Consider the following 17445-nt stretch of genomic DNA (forward strand, 5'->3'; position numbering starts at 1 on the left):
TTCCTTTCTTTGCAGTTTTCATGTATTTACTTGCAATTGTTTACCCCTTCTCTGGAAAGACCGTTCCTTGCGGGGTGCACACTGCTCCCTGTTGTCTAATCTTGTCCCAAACTCATTCACACCCTTGTTATTCAGTGTTGTCCCTCGGTATTTAGTGTTGTCTCGAATTCACCCTGCTAGTCCCCTGACATTGAAATGGAAGACCTTAATTTGTATTTACGACTGCACAAGGGACTTACTACTACAAGAAATCATCCAGTATTTCAGATTTACCATAGTTCTGGTTGCAAAGTTAGGTGAGGAAAGATAGGCGCAGGGGTTGGTTGTGGGTCTCAAGTGATCTTCCACATTGTTGCACAATTACTTAATACTGAGTGTATTCAAATACCTTCCCAATGAGTGTTCACAACGAATGTGCACACACAAACGTGATGCCAAAAATTGCTAGTATATATGTACATATTGGATGTGAAAAACCCCAAACCCTCATATTTCATGGGGATGAATGAGAAGACTTTTTACAACTAGGAAGTATATTTTGCTGGTGGAGATAAATTGGAAACGATTGATGTGCTAATCCGTCTTCCTGTGGCATTTACTTTCCTGATTTGCCCACAGTAGTAAGCATAGGGCAAAATAAGTTGTTGTTTGTATCTCCGATTCCCCCCAAAATCCCAAAAATCCTCTAGCTTTCTGACTTTTAAATAGAGGTGTGTTAATCATTCATGTGATAATGTGAAACACAAAGATGCTTTATTATTGAGCAACTCCCATTAAAACCTATTTGGCCACTGGGAGGTTCAGCTTGTTTTCACTTGTTGAACATCTCCTGGGGTGTTTGGGCTAAAACAGGTAGGCCACCATAATGAATGACTTTTTTTAATTTCTGACTCCAGTGTAAACCCAATTGTTCAAGTGCTGGACGTATGAGTTTGTATGATTGCATAGTCAGATTGTCCCCCGATAAATTCCGTCAGGTCAAACCTACCACAATTTACCAGCTGAAAAAGACCTGGTAAATAATTAAACCTGCAGAATATGGTGCAGGAAGCACCAAAATCCATGTTGTGCCTCATTTTTTACTAGGGAACGTGCAATCGACTTTATTTATCAGACCCGATAAATAACAATCCCCAGAAAACCATTATTTATTGGGTCTGGTATATAAAATAATAAAATGTATACAATTAGGCAGCACTCATAACCATACTCTTAACAAATAAATAAATCATATAACCTTTAAAACAGAGAAGAAGGTAATATTACCAACTTATCAATACACATTTCTCTGCAATCATCTCAAACTAAAAGACCAAGGGGAGTCTGGGAGACCCTCAATAGCTGCCAGCATACTTACACTCCACAGTGATGTTGAAGGAGCTGCTGCTCTTCCCGTATTGGTTTTCAGCCACACACCAGTACTCGCCGTCGTCCTCGTGGGACACTTCCGGCAGCTCCAGGATGAGCTCGTTCTCATAGATGGCCGTGCTCAGCAGGTTCTTCTCTTTCATGATGGTGATGATGGGCTCGGGGTTCCCCTGCGTGCTGCACAGTATAGTGACCGGCTCCCCCTCCAGGGCCAGGATGGATGTGTTCACCGACGGCTTCCACGGGGCATCTGTAAAACAAGCCACTTCCGGCTTTATCCTCTCCCACCCGGATTACCAATCCTACACATTCATTTACATTCCATGATGTGATTTACACCTAAATAATTTACATTAAATCGTTGAACTGAAAACTGGCAAAAAATCTACACAGATACCATACATCTGAGTAGCAGGTTGGTGGATTTCTTCAAACATCCCATATCATTGTGAAAGCTCCCTAATATGTAATTTGCCAGTTTCAGAACCCACCTTGCAATGAATGCACTATTTTACTTGTGAGATGTGTTTCCTGCGCAGAGTAAGCAATTTGTAAGTAATACATTTATTTGTTCAATTAATTAAAATTGTTACAAGAGGCGTCACCTCGTATACAATATGTGGCGCTACATATATATATGTATGTATACATATATATATATAATCAGATCGATCAGGCTATACTTAGCATAAAACACATTTTAAAACTCATTGGCGACCCGATGATCTAGTTGAAAGTTTAGCCTTTTGAAGTGATCGGAAGCTACTAGGTCCACGACATGGGTGAGTAGAAACACAAGTTTATTGCTCAGCGTGACCTAGCGTCCAGCCGCTCCGGAGAGGCTAGGTTCAACTGCAACTCCAGAACGTTTAAACACTTACGTTCTCACGAACGCACTAAGAACACATACATAACATTATCCTCTTGTCTTCACATTAAGTAATTAATAAAAGATGCTAAAACAACAATATTGTAATTAAGAAAAGGAATAACACAAAAAAACAGTTGTTACTTCATTATATAGTCATTCAAGTAATTAGGACACTTGCGAGTCCTCATCGGTTGTTCACGAACAGCAACTTTTGTTTGGAAATTCTCTCTCTCTTGAGCTGCACTGGTACTTTGTGACTCACACTCTCCAGCTTCAAAAACATTACCATGACTTACACCAGAAATAGACGCTCTCTCCCCACCCCAGAAGAAAGAGCTCAAACAATCATCCTCCACCTGACTTAAAGCACACTCTCCACCCTTCTGATACAAGGCCACATTCCTCACATTCCACTTCTCTCCTCCATTAATCTCAACATGAAATCTTCCAACCTTCTTCACACAAAATGGGCCTCTAAATTTAGAAACACCCCCCCTTACTCTACCAGACTTGACCTTGACCCAATCTCCTACTTTCAATCCATGCTTGTGCTGAGAGGGTACACAAGTCTTGCTTTCACCAGATGCAACCCACTCTAGCAGCCAAGAAGGAATCAATTTCGACCCCACCGACCGTCCCCTCATCACTCGAAAAGGAGAGTCACCAGTGGCACTATGAATCGTTCCACGATAGGCTCGTACAACATCCATTATCATTTTCCCCACACAACAATGATTAGCGAGAGCTAGTTGTATTGCCCCCTTAATTAATCTGTTGATTCTTTCAACAATTCCATTACCCTGTGGATAATATAGGGATGTCCTGGTATGACGCACTCCACAATTCTTCCAAAATAAGCGCATCTCATTCGAAGTTAACTGCGTGCCATTGTCTGTGATAAGCCCCGTGGGGATACCTTCCTCCATAAAAATATCCTCCAAAACTTTTATGGTTGTGGTAGTGGTAACATCACGTACAAACCTAACCACTAACCACCTTGAGTGTACGTCTACCACCACTACCGCAAAACGCATTTGAAACGGAAGTTCTAATAGTGGACCAATAAAATCCAAACAAATCGTGTGCCAAGGTTTTCCAGGATCTTCAATATGTCCTTCCATTCTGCCCACCCCAACTTTCAACCTCTTTTCACTCTCCTTACACAACCTACACTGCTCCACCCAACGCTTAACTTGACCATCTAAGCCTGGCCACCAAAAAAACTCCTTCAACCTCCTACTTGTCATTCCCTGACCCAAATGACCCTCGCGGGCCAGAGAAAATAATTTAAACCTCAATCCAATAGGTGGAACAAAACGCCCTCCACGCATCAACACACTCTCCCCACAACACGACAATTCATCCAATACATCCAAAAATGGCCTCACAGACAGCGGAAGAGCACTCTCCCTTCTAACCCCTAAAGAGACAAGTTTGAAAACACATTTCAGACAATCATCTGCAGCCATCTCACGCTTTCATTCTTCCAATGTAAACGTACCTAAACCCCAAACTACCACATCCCCAATAGAGTCCACCGCATCATCAGTATCACAACACTTTAACGATTGAGAATCGACCTTCTCCCAATCAAGGGACATCCTAGACAGGCAATCAGCCTGGACATTTTTCCAACCTTGGACATACTCCACACAATATAAATACTCTTGTAGCCTTGCGGAAAGTCTGGCCAACCTCGCTGACCCCTTCCCCGCACCACCAGCAGACAGTATCCTTAACAGTGGTTTGTGGTCACACCTCAGAGTAAACTCCATTCCCCATAAATACGTTCTAAAGTACTCTGTACCCCAGACAGCCGCCAAGGCCTCTCGTTCAATAACAGAATAGTTACGTTCTGTCTGAGTCAAAGTTCGAGACGCAAACGCCACAGTCTTTTCACACTTCCCATGCATTTGTGACAACACCGCTCCTAAACCTGTACCACTCGCATCAACAGTCAAGATAGAGCGCCTATTAATATCAAAAGCTGTTAGGATACCCGCTCCACAAATTTCTTCCTTGATCCTATTAAAACAAACCATCTGCTCATCAGACCAACAAAACTTACTCCCTTTCCTCAACAATTTCCGAAGATCCTCAGTTTTACTTGCAAACTTCTCCACAAATTTGGAGTAGTATTCTACAAGTCCCAAGAAGGACCTCAACTGTTCTTTATCAGTCGGAGCTGGAGCCAACTTAATAGCCTCTAATAAACTTTTCTTTGGCTTGATACTCCCTTTAGAAATAGAGTACCCTAAGTAATCTATTTCTTCTACCAGAAAGATACACTTCTCTTTATTCAAACTCAAGCCCGCTTCATCAATAAACTTGAGAACTTTTCTGAGTGTGATATTGTGTTCATTAACTGTTTCACCCATCACTAGTATGTCATCCTGAAAAAATAATACACCTTTAACATCCCCAAACATTTTGGCCATCATACGTTGAAACACACTTGCCGCAGATGCCAAACCAAAAGGCATACGGGTGAATTGAAAGGTACCCTCCGGAGTGACAAATGCCGTAATGTGTTTGGATTCAGGATGAAGCCTAATCTGGTGATAGGCACTTCTCAAATCCAATTTTGAGAAAAACCTACCATCTTTGACCGATGTTAACAGCTCATTAATGTTCGGCAAAGGATAGACATCCACCACAATATTTTGGTTAACAGACCTCAAGTCCACACACAATCTCACTTTACCGTCTGACTTTCGTGTAATGACAATGGGTGAAATCCATGGAGAAACTTCTACAGGTTCAATAATACCTTCAGCCAACATGTTGCTTATCACTTTCTTGACTTCATCCCTAACCACAAATGGTATCTTGCGAGCCCTGTGCTGACTCGGGTGAGCATCATCCTTCAACAAAATTTTATGTACATAACCCTTTAAACATCCCAACTCTTTCTTAAACACATTCCCAGCTCCCTTCAAAATGTCATCCACTTGTATATCATCTACTAACAAAACCTGGTTGGATGCCCTGGGACTGATGACAATATTGAGATCAAATTGATGCATCCAACCTAGAATGGGTGGACCTTCAACTGCCACATATATTTTCCCAACAATTTTCCTATCCTTAAATTGAATTTCTTTAAACATATACCCAAGCAGTTGAATTTCCACACCTTGATACCCACCCGGGGATATATCTTTTGGTAACAATTTCTCCTTCGGCCACCAACATTTAAATAAGCTCTCAGGGATTATGGTGTACAAAGAACCAGAATCCACCATGAGATTCACTTGGACCTCCCCGATAGAGAATAGAGCAGATGGTCTAGAGCACCTGCGGTCACTCCCACTCACACTCGGAACCTTTCCATCCTCAATTGCTAATATCCTGTCCTCACAAACTGATTCACAGCAGTCCTCCACAATATTTATGGTCGGTTTCGACTCCTTAACACATCGATTCCCTTCTCTACACACACAAGCATAATGCCCCCTGCGACCACATTTGCGACAGTCCTTATTGATAGCAAAACATTTCTTGGAATCCCCCAAATGTAAAGTACTGCCACACAGAAAACACTCCTTTCCCTTGCTTTTGATACCCCCCCTTTCTTTGGTAGAGTTCCAAGTTCCTGTTGAGCTCCAGTAGACTCGCTTGATAAAACCATGACCTCTCCAATTTTTCCTTTCTTCTCTAATTCTTTTATACAACGCCTCGATTCTTCCATAACTTTTGCCAAGTCAATTGCTTCTTGCAACGTAGGATCCTTTGCCGCCCATAACCTCTCCTGAATCTTTCTATCACGGCACTGAACGATGAGTTGATCACGTATTAGTTCATCAGTCATAGTACCAAACCTACATTTGACTGATAATTCCCTCAACCTGGACACAAAATCGTCAATAGACTCATGAAAATCCTGGGGTTGAGTATAAAATTTATATCTGGCTAGTACTAGATTGGTTTCCTTAGCAAACCTATTCTCCAGCTGCTTAATAGCCTCCTTAAAAACGTCATCCATAGGCTGTCCATTTGGCCCCATGGCAGAAGGAAGGTATTTAAAGATTCTTTGACCCTCGCACCCCAAAGTACTTAAAAGAATAGCCTTTTTCCTTAGAGAAGAAAAACCTTGTCCATCCAACGCTACAATATAATTCTCCAACATTTCTATCCAATCTTCCCAAGGCAGAGTTGGAACACCTGGAAGTGGAAGAAATAACGGTGGTGGAGAAATATTGGCCTGGGTAGCCATAGATCCTGTAAAAAAAAATAAGGTGTTCCAATAAGACCCACAAAATGCACTATTATAAAGTCACTTCCTTTGCAGTGCAAGCTCCTTTCCTCCAGTTCGTGTTCCTGAACGTCTCAAAGGATATTCCCTTTTTTTTTTACACAAAGTATCAATAAACAACTAATGTTCCTTGGTAGACACTCGTATGCCGGCCCGCAGCCGCCGAGGAGTGAAGAGCGTCTCAGGTTGCCTCGGAGACGTTAACACTCTGGCCCCCTGCCGGCCGATGTGTAAAGCGCTCCTGGTCGCCTAGGAAACGCTGATGCTGACGTGCAGGAAACGCCGTAGGAGCAACGTAACCAGCCCGCTCCACGGTACACAAAAGGAGTCCATTTTTGTTTAAAAAAAATAATAATAATCACTCGCCAGGTGAAAGGAGCACCGCCACCGAAAGCAGGAACAAACGGCCAAATCAGCATCCAAAATGACCCGGAGCCGCCACTGGAATCCAAAAGGACAGCAGAAATACGATCCAGGGTCCAGGGCTGACCTAGGTCGCGCCAAACCCTCGTCGCCAAACTGAAGTGATCGGAAGCTACTAGGTCCACGACATGGGTGAGTAGAAACACAAGTTTATTGCTCAGCGTGACCTAGCGTCCAGCCGCTCCGGAGAGGCTAGGTTCAACTGCCAACTCCAGAACGTTTAAACACTTACGTTCTCACGAACGCACTAAGAAGACATACATAACACCTTTACATAAAATTAAAACAGCAATAAAGGAACAATAAGGGAGCTGTGCAAATTTAGCAGCATTACTCCATAGTATGCAGTAACTCATTCTTGGCTCTGCTAATATTCCACACAGTGAACTGCATGCCCAACACTTATCAAGACATTCCTGGAACCAGTATGGCAGCAGTCCTTGAGGGGCCCATCACACATTCTCCGTGCTTCCATTAATCCAGGAGCCCCACTCTTATAGTGTCCTTCCTGTCACCAGTGTGTCCACTGACTTTTTTGTCATTATGGGCAAGGGCAAAGCGCTCCGTTCATTCTGTAATCTCTCTTTGGGATTCAAACCACACCCATGTCACTTCAGTCACTTTCATTGGTTCGTGGGCTTGTCTTTTAAAATCTGCTTGCTTTCATTTGTGAAAGGCATGCATACGTCATGCCTTTTCCTGTGTTTAACCCACCTACAATGCACCGGTAAACTACTTAAAAAACATACGAGGCTCGATGTTTTCAGCCTGGGGTCCGGACTACTTTATCTGTTTATTTTCCACGCAGCGCGATCACGCTGCATTTTACATAGTGCGATCACGCTGCGTTTCTTTTTCTTTACAACGCTAATAGCTCTAACTCTAGCAAATGTGAGATCCGTTGCATTGAAAATGCTTGTTTTGACTGTACTCCCTGTTACAAAGGGCCGCTCACATTGGAGCCCCGCGTGTCTTGTGAGCTACAAGAATAAAAGTCCGTATAGTACTAGATGTTGGGGCAGCATTGCTGCTGCCAGAATGGTTTTATACGCAGACATGTTTTTGGGCAGAGCTATGAATTGCAGAATGCATGAGTAGGTGCCTGGTGGCCCAGCCGCCTCAGGTCCCCTCTCCTGCAGCCTACTCTCCTACCTGCCTGTCTCCTAGCACTCCTATCCCTCGCTGCTTCCTTGATTTTGTTTTGTTTTTATTTTATTTTTCTGCACATTTTTTGGCATTGGGTGCTACCCGCATGCCAGAGTTGCTTCCTACTGTTTTTGGCCCCACCTTTTGACCTGCATCCCCCCCCCCGGACTAACTGATCTCAGCGCAGCCCAATTGAGTAGTGCCTGATGCCCTGGCCTCTTCCGGTCTCCTCTCCAGCCTCCTGCGCTCCTGCCTGCCTCCTAGCGCTCACTGCTTCCTTGATTTTGTTTCCTTTTTTTTCTCTGCACCTTTTGGAGGCAGGTGATACCTGCACACCACAGCAGATTCCTTCTGTTTTTGGCACTGCCGCCTGAGCTCAGCCCCACCCAGGATCTACTTAATAGCGGCTGCGGTGCCACATTTCAGCAGACAAGCTGTGCCAAAGGCAAGCCTGCCTCAGCCCGTCAGCACCAGAAACCATGGTCCCCCCACCATCCACAGTTACTTCTCTGCAGAACTCCATCACCGGAACCCTGGATATAAAGTGGACCACTACTAACACACCGCACCCAACACTATGGTAGGGTCTTTCTCATGCTCACACTGCTACTTCTCATCTCATCCACACCCCAGCTTCCTCCGAGCACCCAGCTCCAATCCTAACCACCACACCCACACACCCAAAGCTAACCACTGACAAAGATTTGGGTCCTCGTCCACATACACACACAAGAGCTCATCTTTATAATGGAAACAAGACCCAGACATCACCATCCCAGCAAGTTACCAGATCCTGCACTGATAGAACTTCAAAACCCAAAGGAGGTATCGCAATAATCCAAAAAGACAACATAAAGTGCACTGCCACCAATGACCCAGATACCACCTTCATCGAGCACCTCCACTTCAAGATCTAGAAACAGGGAAATCCTCGCCTACCACCACCAGGCCCACAACAGAATTTTAGCAGCCTCATCACTGACCTCATCACCCCTGCTGCCCTTAGCTCCAAAAACTTTGTTCCCGTTGGCCACCTCAACTTCCATCTGGATAACTTCACTGACCTCAACACCACCTACCTTCTGGACATGATCCTCAATGTCGGCCTCACGCAGCTCATGATTGGCCCCATGCACACACCAAGGGACCCCATCTTCTCCACTTGCAACACAGTCAAAGTCAACCACACCCTCCTGCTCACCTACACGGACCATGCCATCATCCATTTCAAAACTGGATCCCCATCACCCCTGCAGACAGTGACACTCCCCTCTCAGAACTGCAACTGGAAAAACATCACTCAACAAGCATGGATCACCACCATCAACGCTCACCATTATCACTCTCTCTGACAATGCAGATGGGAACTCGCAGTGCCTCAATGATTGGCTCACTGCCTGCTCCAACAGCCTCACTCACTACAAGGCCAAAACCGAGGAAAACATGCAAACTGGTATACAGATAATCCTAGGATCTCCAAGAGACACTGCAGACAGCTGGAGTCCCAGAAACCCTCAGACTGGATCACTTTCAAGGATGCACCCAGATCCTACGGCCATGAGCTGATAGAGGCCGAGAAGAAGGCCTTGTCCCAGAGAATCGAAGCCAGCAACAAAAAATCTAAAGAACTCTCGATGATGGTCAAATAATTCACCCACCCTGCAGCCACATACAATTCAATCACCCCATTGCAGAACCTCTGCACTCAGTTCTCAGACTTCTTTCACGACAAAATCTCCAACATATGCAAGAACTTTGACCCGCCAACTCCTCCCATGTCCCTTCCTCATGCACCTCACAGCCCTCTCTGCAGGAGCACCAAATCTCTCCAACTGGACCCCGCTGACCACCAAAGAAACCACAACGATAATGGCATCCAGCCACTCAGGTGCCCCTACAGATCCATGCCCCACCACCTCTTCAACATTGGCAGCATCACATTAAACTCAGTACTACAGTCCATCATCAACACATCCATTGCAACAGCCACATTCCTGGATGCCTGGAAACACACCAATGTTGCCTTCTCCCCTCAAGAAACCATCTGCAGACCCGGAAGTCCTCAGCAAGTATGGATCCATTATTCTGCTTCCTTTACCCAGTAAACTCTTGGAAAAGGCCATCCTTTTGCTCTACCGCTGCATCAAACTGCACGAACTCCCTAAAAATCCACAATTAGGATTTCGCAGCAACCATAATAGAAAGACGGCCCTCATCGCTGCAACGGACAACATTCACACCATCATGGACCGAGGACACACTGCAGCCCTAATTCTGCTCATCCTCTCTGTGGCATTTGACACCACACACTAATCTCCAGACTCCATGACGCAGGATACCAAGGACCAGCTCTCCAATGGATGCACTCCTTCCTGTCTGGAGGAACACAATGGTTCAAGGCTGCTGCCTTTCACCTCTGAACCCCAAATCATCATCTGCGGAGTCCCACAGAGGTCATCCCTCAGCCCCACCCTCTTCAACATTTAGCTGGAGCCCCTGGCGATGATCACCCACGCCCACGGTCTCACTGTCATCTCATAGGCCAATGACACGCCACTCATCCTGCCCCTCTCAGAAGATGCCATCAACACCAAACACAACTTCAAATGCTGCATGATGGAAGTCGCTAGCTGGATGTGCACCAACTGCCTGAAACTCAACACTGAGAAAACAGAAGTCCTGATTTTCAAACCAAACAACTTCCACTGGGGACCGACCTCAACCCCCACAGACTGGGCTTGAAACTTGGGCATCATCCTGGACACCGAATTCTCCCTGAGACCCCAAATCAATGCTGTCACATTCACCTGCTTCAACATCCTCTGCATGCTCATAAAGATCTTCAAATGGCTCCTCCTGAACACCAGTAAGGCAGTCACCCAGGCTTTGATCACAAATAGGTTAGACTATGGCAACACCCTCCTCTACAGAACACCTGTCCACCTCACACACAAGCTCCAAACCAACCAAAACACTGCTACTAGACTTGTTCTCAACCTACTCTGCCACACCAACATCATGCCTCACCTCTGGGAACTCCACTGGCTCCCCATCAAGAAATGCTGCCACTTCAAGATACTCACCCTCGCTTGCAAGGCACTTCATCATAATGGACCCACCTACCTGCACTGCTATCTGCACTTTCACCAGCCAACCTGCAGCATCCAAACTACCACGCTGGAACTCATGCACATTCCCCTCATTCTCAGAAGCAGGGCAGGAGGCCACTCATTCATCAATCCAGCAGCAAAGACCTGGAATGCCCTCTCCCAGGACATCAGAACAGCCATCACATTCACAACATTCCACAAGAAACTGAAGACCTGGCCGTTGACTGATACTTCAGGCCTTCTATACTTACTCAGCGCCTACAGACCCTCACAGGTGATTAGTTCGTGCTCTACAAATCATTTTACTTTACATTACATTATATGATGATACCAAGGCTATGCCCTAATAGCTACTGCAGGTTGGCCTTTTAGCAATGTCTGGGTTACAGCCATGTATTTTCCAACTTTAGCCAGGCCTACCGGAGCCTCAAGACAGTAAAGTAGCTCTTTAGCTTCCTTGCAGGCACAGGAAAATTGTTTAAAAAAAAATGCATTATGCATTAAGAAGAGCCGGACAAATACATATTAGGTGTTCCAAGGTTACTTCTGCTAGATGACATAGTCTGCACTGGCCCAACTCAAAGATGGCTTCCCGCTTGCATGTAGCTCCTTGATAGGAACACCGCTGCATACTCTTACAAAATTTCCACCCAGAAAATGAGGAATTATATGAAAATATGTGTTTGTCATCAGTATACGTAATTCCAAGATTCTGTACAATCTTTACATATTTTTTACCTCGTAAAATATGTCAGTGGAAGATTTCAAGTCTTCAGGTTTACTCAATCCCATTTATAGATTACACTGATTCGTTCTGTTACGGGGCTGGTGATGTGGAAAAGGTCCCAAGGACAGCACCTGACTTGCTGAGGCCTTTTCATGTCCCTCGGACAGAGGTTAGCGGAAAAGCCTATGGCCCTTTTATCAGGCTCTGAAGCTCGACTGGCTGTGTCTGCCATGTTCCAGTTGCCTAGCAAAACCTGGGAGTTGAGGACACTTCTTGAAATGAAAGATGTATGCCAATAGGAATATGTCATAAATTAAAATGAATATGACAGATTAAAATACATATAAGGTACGGACATGAATATATTATATTCTGAAAATAATATAATGCACATTGAAAATAATAAAACATACTTTGAAATGGACATTACACATTTTGCAATGAATATGAATTGTGTTGAAATGAATATTAACCCGGATTACAATGAATATGAGATATACAGAAATAAGTAAGGGATGATTTAAAATGAATATGGATTGTGTTATGAATATAAGCCCCACTAAATTGAATTTGGCATGCCTTCAAATGAGTATGACCAAAGCTAAAATTCTTAAGACATTTGTCAAAATTAATATGGCATGCACTGAAATTAATAAAATACATGTTCAAATAATTATGATATTTGTTAGAATGGATACATTGCAACTTAAAATGAATATGGCAAGTGTTAATATGAATATGAAATCAATAGGAGTAAATATATCATTGTTTGAAAGGAAGATAACACATGTTAAAATAAATATAACATGAGTTGAAATGAACATGAGGTTCACTGAAATGAATTAGGCATGTTTTAAAATGAATATAAGTAATGTTAAAATGAACATGACAAATCCTCAAAATGAATATGGCTTGCATTGAAAGTAACATGATACACATTGACATGATTACAATATGTGTTGCAATGGATATAATTCATGTTAAAATTAATATGATGTGGTAATATGAATGATACATCCTTTGAAAGTAATGACACATGCTAAGATGAATATGGCATGCATTGAAATGAATATGAACACCAATGAAATTAATTCATCGTGCCTTAAACTGAATACGAGCAATGCTGAAGTCAAAATGAAACTTGTCAAGATGAATATGTTATGATTTGAAACGAATATGAGTATGATACACATCAAAATTAATATTGCATATATTGAAATGAATATGACCAGTGTTGAAATCAATATGACCCATGTTAAACGTATTATGACCAGTGTTAAGGTGAATATGACATTCACTTAAATGAATATGACACTCATTGAAAGGAATATGACACATGTTTCGATGAATATGAACCACTTTGAAATTAATGTCCGTGGTGAAATTAATATGGCCCACATCAAAATGAATATGACATTCATTAAAAGGAATATGACACTTTTTGAAATGAATATGAAACTATGTGAGCTAAATGTAGCATGCTTTGAAATGAATAAAGCACATATCGAAATGATCACAAGCAATGTTTAAGTGAAAATGACCCTTGTTTAAATGATTATGGCTTGCACAGAACTTATGTTGATTTGCTTTAAAATTTATATTACATATTGAAATTAATAATACATATTCTGAAACTATTTGATGTGGGCGAAAATGAATGAACTAAAATTAATATACCACACACTTAACAGAATATAAAACAAGGAACTAGCCTTTACCACGCATCCATTACATGCATCCATTTACAACACAGGTAAGTAATTCTATGTTTGTTATACAGTACTTTATCACTCAGGTAAGTATTTTTGTGAATAACATAATTTTTATGTGCACCTAGAGGTAAAGGCATGTATGGATAATGTTTGAGTTTAGAGGTGGGTACAAGAAAAAGGAAGTAAGAGTGATTTAAGGGTTTAGCAAGTGGGTAAAGGTAAAGGGAAGTAAAGAATAAAATAGGGGGTTCCCCCTTAAAAATAAAAAGATACACACACACACATATATATATATATATATATACATATACATATAAATGAATACATACATATATAGTCATATATATGTGTGTGTGCACACACATATACATATGTATATATCTTTATTGTTTTAGGATTACAGTACCACATAAAACATGCAAAAATGAAACAGGGAACTCTGAGTAGTTCCCAAGTTTAGGTGGAGAGCAGCTCTTTTCTATGGCACACCCTACAACACCATCAACACTCTGAATCTTCTCACCTCAAATGGCCATTTTTGTAGCAAAGATTTCAAGCATAGGATTTGTACAGTTCCATGCATGCCAACCTAGAAAGAGACAAAGGGCCTGATTGAGATCTGGGCGGATGAGTTACTCCATCACAATGGTGATGGATATCCCATCCATCGAAATATAAATCCTATCCAAGATCTCAATCGGGGCTTAACTCATTTGCCAGTTTTACAGCAAAGTCTTTAAGCACAGGATTAGCTAGTTCCATCCATGCCGAGCTCAAAGATTATAAGACTTTCACCACTCCAGACACTGTATCACAGCTTCAAATTGGATAAATATCAACCTCATGCATCAAATCAAGCTTCAAAAACAGCAAAATACTCTTCAACATCGTCAAAGTATTCTACAACCCCTCAGCCACAACAAACATCATTACCATCTCACAGGAACTCTACAACAATCCTGAAAACGTTTCTATAAGAAGATCGCTAACATCTACAGAAACCTCAAACCCAAGGTCAAGGCCACTGACTTCTTCAAGCAACAAAACAACCCCCCTTCTACTATAGATAGCTGAATAACCGAATGGAGCCAGCTTGCCCCACAGGACACCGGTTCCATCATGAACTCAGTCCACTCAGGAGCCCCAACCAACCCATGCCCTCACAACATATTCAACCACATACTCACCCCCTTGTTCAACACCTCAGTTGCCATGGCCACTTTCCTCAGGGACTAGAAACAAGCAGAAGTCAAGGTGCTACTAAAGAAACCATCAGCAGACCCCAGCAAACTCAACAACTACCGACTGATCTCCCTGCTCCTGTTAACGGCCAAGGTGTTAGAAAAAAAAGACAACCAAAATCTCTCCTCACATCTTGAATGGAACCTTTTACTCGACCCCTCCGAATCTGGATTCTGCAGCAACCATAGCACTGAGACATCCCGCATCACAGTTATCAATGACATCCAAGCCCTACTAGATAAAGGAGGGACTGTGGGTCTAATCCTCCTAGACCTCTCAGCAGCCTTTAATACAGTCTCCCACCACACGTTCATCACAAGGCTGCACAACATAGGCATCCAAGGAGCCAATTTACAGATGACTCCTCTCTTTCCTCACCAGAAGAATTAAAAAATTCTGCCTTCCCCTTTTGACATCTGAATCTAAGGAAATCATCTGTGAAGTAACTCAAGGATCCTCGCTCAGTCTTAATATCTTCAACATTTATATGACACCTCTGCCCAGCATCGCCAAATTCCATGGACTCAGCATATCCTATGCTGACAACACACCCCTCCCCTCCCCTCTCCGAAGACACCACCAACATCAAAATCAGTTTCCTCAACTGCATGACAGATGTCCCTAACTGGACAAATGACAACTATCATCCAGACTGCTCAACGCGAACAAGACAGAGGTACAGATTTCTGGAAACAGACAGATTACTCCATCACAATGGTGACGTTTAATCGAGTTCACTGAAATCTAAATCGCATAGAAGATAATGTCATTTATATTTCGGCGTACCGGATATCACTCTTTGTTGTAAAGGAGTAACCCATCAGCCGATTTCTAAATCTGGCCCTCAATGTTTACCGCAGCTCAGACGTGCAGCATGTGCACTGCTAGCGTGCCATGTCAAGCCTGTCTGTGCCTGGACTGCACCCAGTGAAAAGAACCCTGGTCCTCCCCTTACTGACCAGGTTCTTCTGTGCTCTCAACCCCTACCGCCACTCGCCCCACTGCTCCACACACCACAAAGGGAGACTTCATTTGCACCTCCCTCAAGCCCTCATGCACCCATCCACATTCAACGCTTCAGCACCCAGAACCCCACACGCACACTAACCAACCACCACTCACACAGCAACCCAGCCTCTCATGCATGGTCACTCAATCAAACACCCCAAGAGCCTCCTCCTCTCTTCCTGAATCCAATAAGAAGCTGAAAACTCAGTTTTTCTACTCACCATCCTGCCCTGGCCTAGGAATTGCTAGGCACACTCATCTGCTCAGTACCAGGATTCCCTCTTGAGTGATAGTTTGCTTCACACATACACATAAAATATATGTACCCACATTTTTGTGATATAATTTTGTATTGAAGACGGAGCAACATTATAGTCTACTGAACTAGAAACAAGAGCTGATTGCCATTATTTGAACGGGAAAATGAGACTTGGTGAAATATAGCATTTGCACACAGTCACACAAGTTTGTCAAGCAGGGAAGCCGGGCTTCTTGTCTTGCACTGTCATTGTTATTTGTACCACAGCATAATTTAACCAACCCTGCTCCACAATTTGCTCTCCTCTGCCGCATTATTCCAGTGACCCTGCATATAATACATCAAAAGTCCAGCAGTGTCCCCCTTGTCCCAGAAATCCTTTCCACACATCAGGATGGAACCTCCAAAGTACAGTAGCATTAGTTATAGCTGAAATGGGGCCATAAGGGTGCTTTAGGCACCATTACATTTGGAGCTCTTGTCCAGTAACTAGGCTGTATACACATTCCCATTGTTCATCCATCCCTACCCCATTCCACATGTTTGGCCCAAGCTTCAACAGGTTTTGATGCTGATGATATCATAAGCTAACAGATATTCTTGTAATGGGCCCAGATGTTCCTGGGCCACAGAGCCTGGGAATGGTGGAATTGAAGAGTTCTAGTTGGTTTGTTGCAATATATCATATCATATAACCAGGTCTTCACTGTGATTATGTGATTGCTGCTTCACACACAACATGCATCCCTCCACAACCTTTACTCCTCATGTAAACCTTCTCATTAGTCCTTATCCTTTACTCATTAAACCTCACTCACTCCTTTGTTTTTATCCTTCAGCCCTTCCCTTCTCCTTCACTCCTAATTCTTTACTTCACTTCTATCACTCTTAAGGCCCAGTTTAAATTTTAGGTGCAGAGGGAATGGTGGTACATGCCAATGCTTGAAATGTCTGTCGGGTCAATGGACATTTCAAAATTTGGCAGTGGGCATCTCCATTAGGCCGATGTGGTAATTTCATGCATCACCCTGGCGGAGGACTGGCAGACCAACAACATATAAATGAGGACCTACATTCCCTGCCTCTTCCTCTACCCTCGCTCCTCATCCCTCACCATCCATCAGCCACCATCTATTCCCCACATATGTCATCTTTCACTTTTGATTTTTAATAATCACTTCACATCCCTCATTCTGCATCACTCATTCTACTTCTTATGTTTCATCCCTCACCCCTCAGTTGTCCATCCAAATCCCTTATCCCTTATTCCAAACCTTTATCTCCCACTCTTTTCTACTCACTCTGCATCACTTATTTGACACAC

At 43.2% G+C, this 17445-nt stretch overlaps 1 protein-coding gene across 5 annotated transcripts in view; it reads right to left on the reverse strand.

The window, feature by feature from the left end:
* Positions 1 to 17445, reverse strand: part of LOC138246415 (myelin-associated glycoprotein-like) — a 398925-nt gene that overhangs the window by 83795 nt on the left and 297685 nt on the right. For all 5 annotated transcript variants that reach the window (XM_069201017.1, XM_069201018.1, XM_069201015.1 and 2 more), the window contains exon 7: positions 1358 to 1618. In XM_069201017.1, the coding sequence (XP_069057118.1) occupies positions 1358 to 1618 (261 nt within the window). The remainder of the gene's footprint in view (positions 1 to 1357; positions 1619 to 17445) is intronic.

Source organism: Pleurodeles waltl, chromosome 7 (genome assembly GCF_031143425.1).
Source record: "Pleurodeles waltl isolate 20211129_DDA chromosome 7, aPleWal1.hap1.20221129, whole genome shotgun sequence".
Classification (NCBI taxonomy): Eukaryota; Metazoa; Chordata; class Amphibia; order Caudata; family Salamandridae; genus Pleurodeles; species Pleurodeles waltl.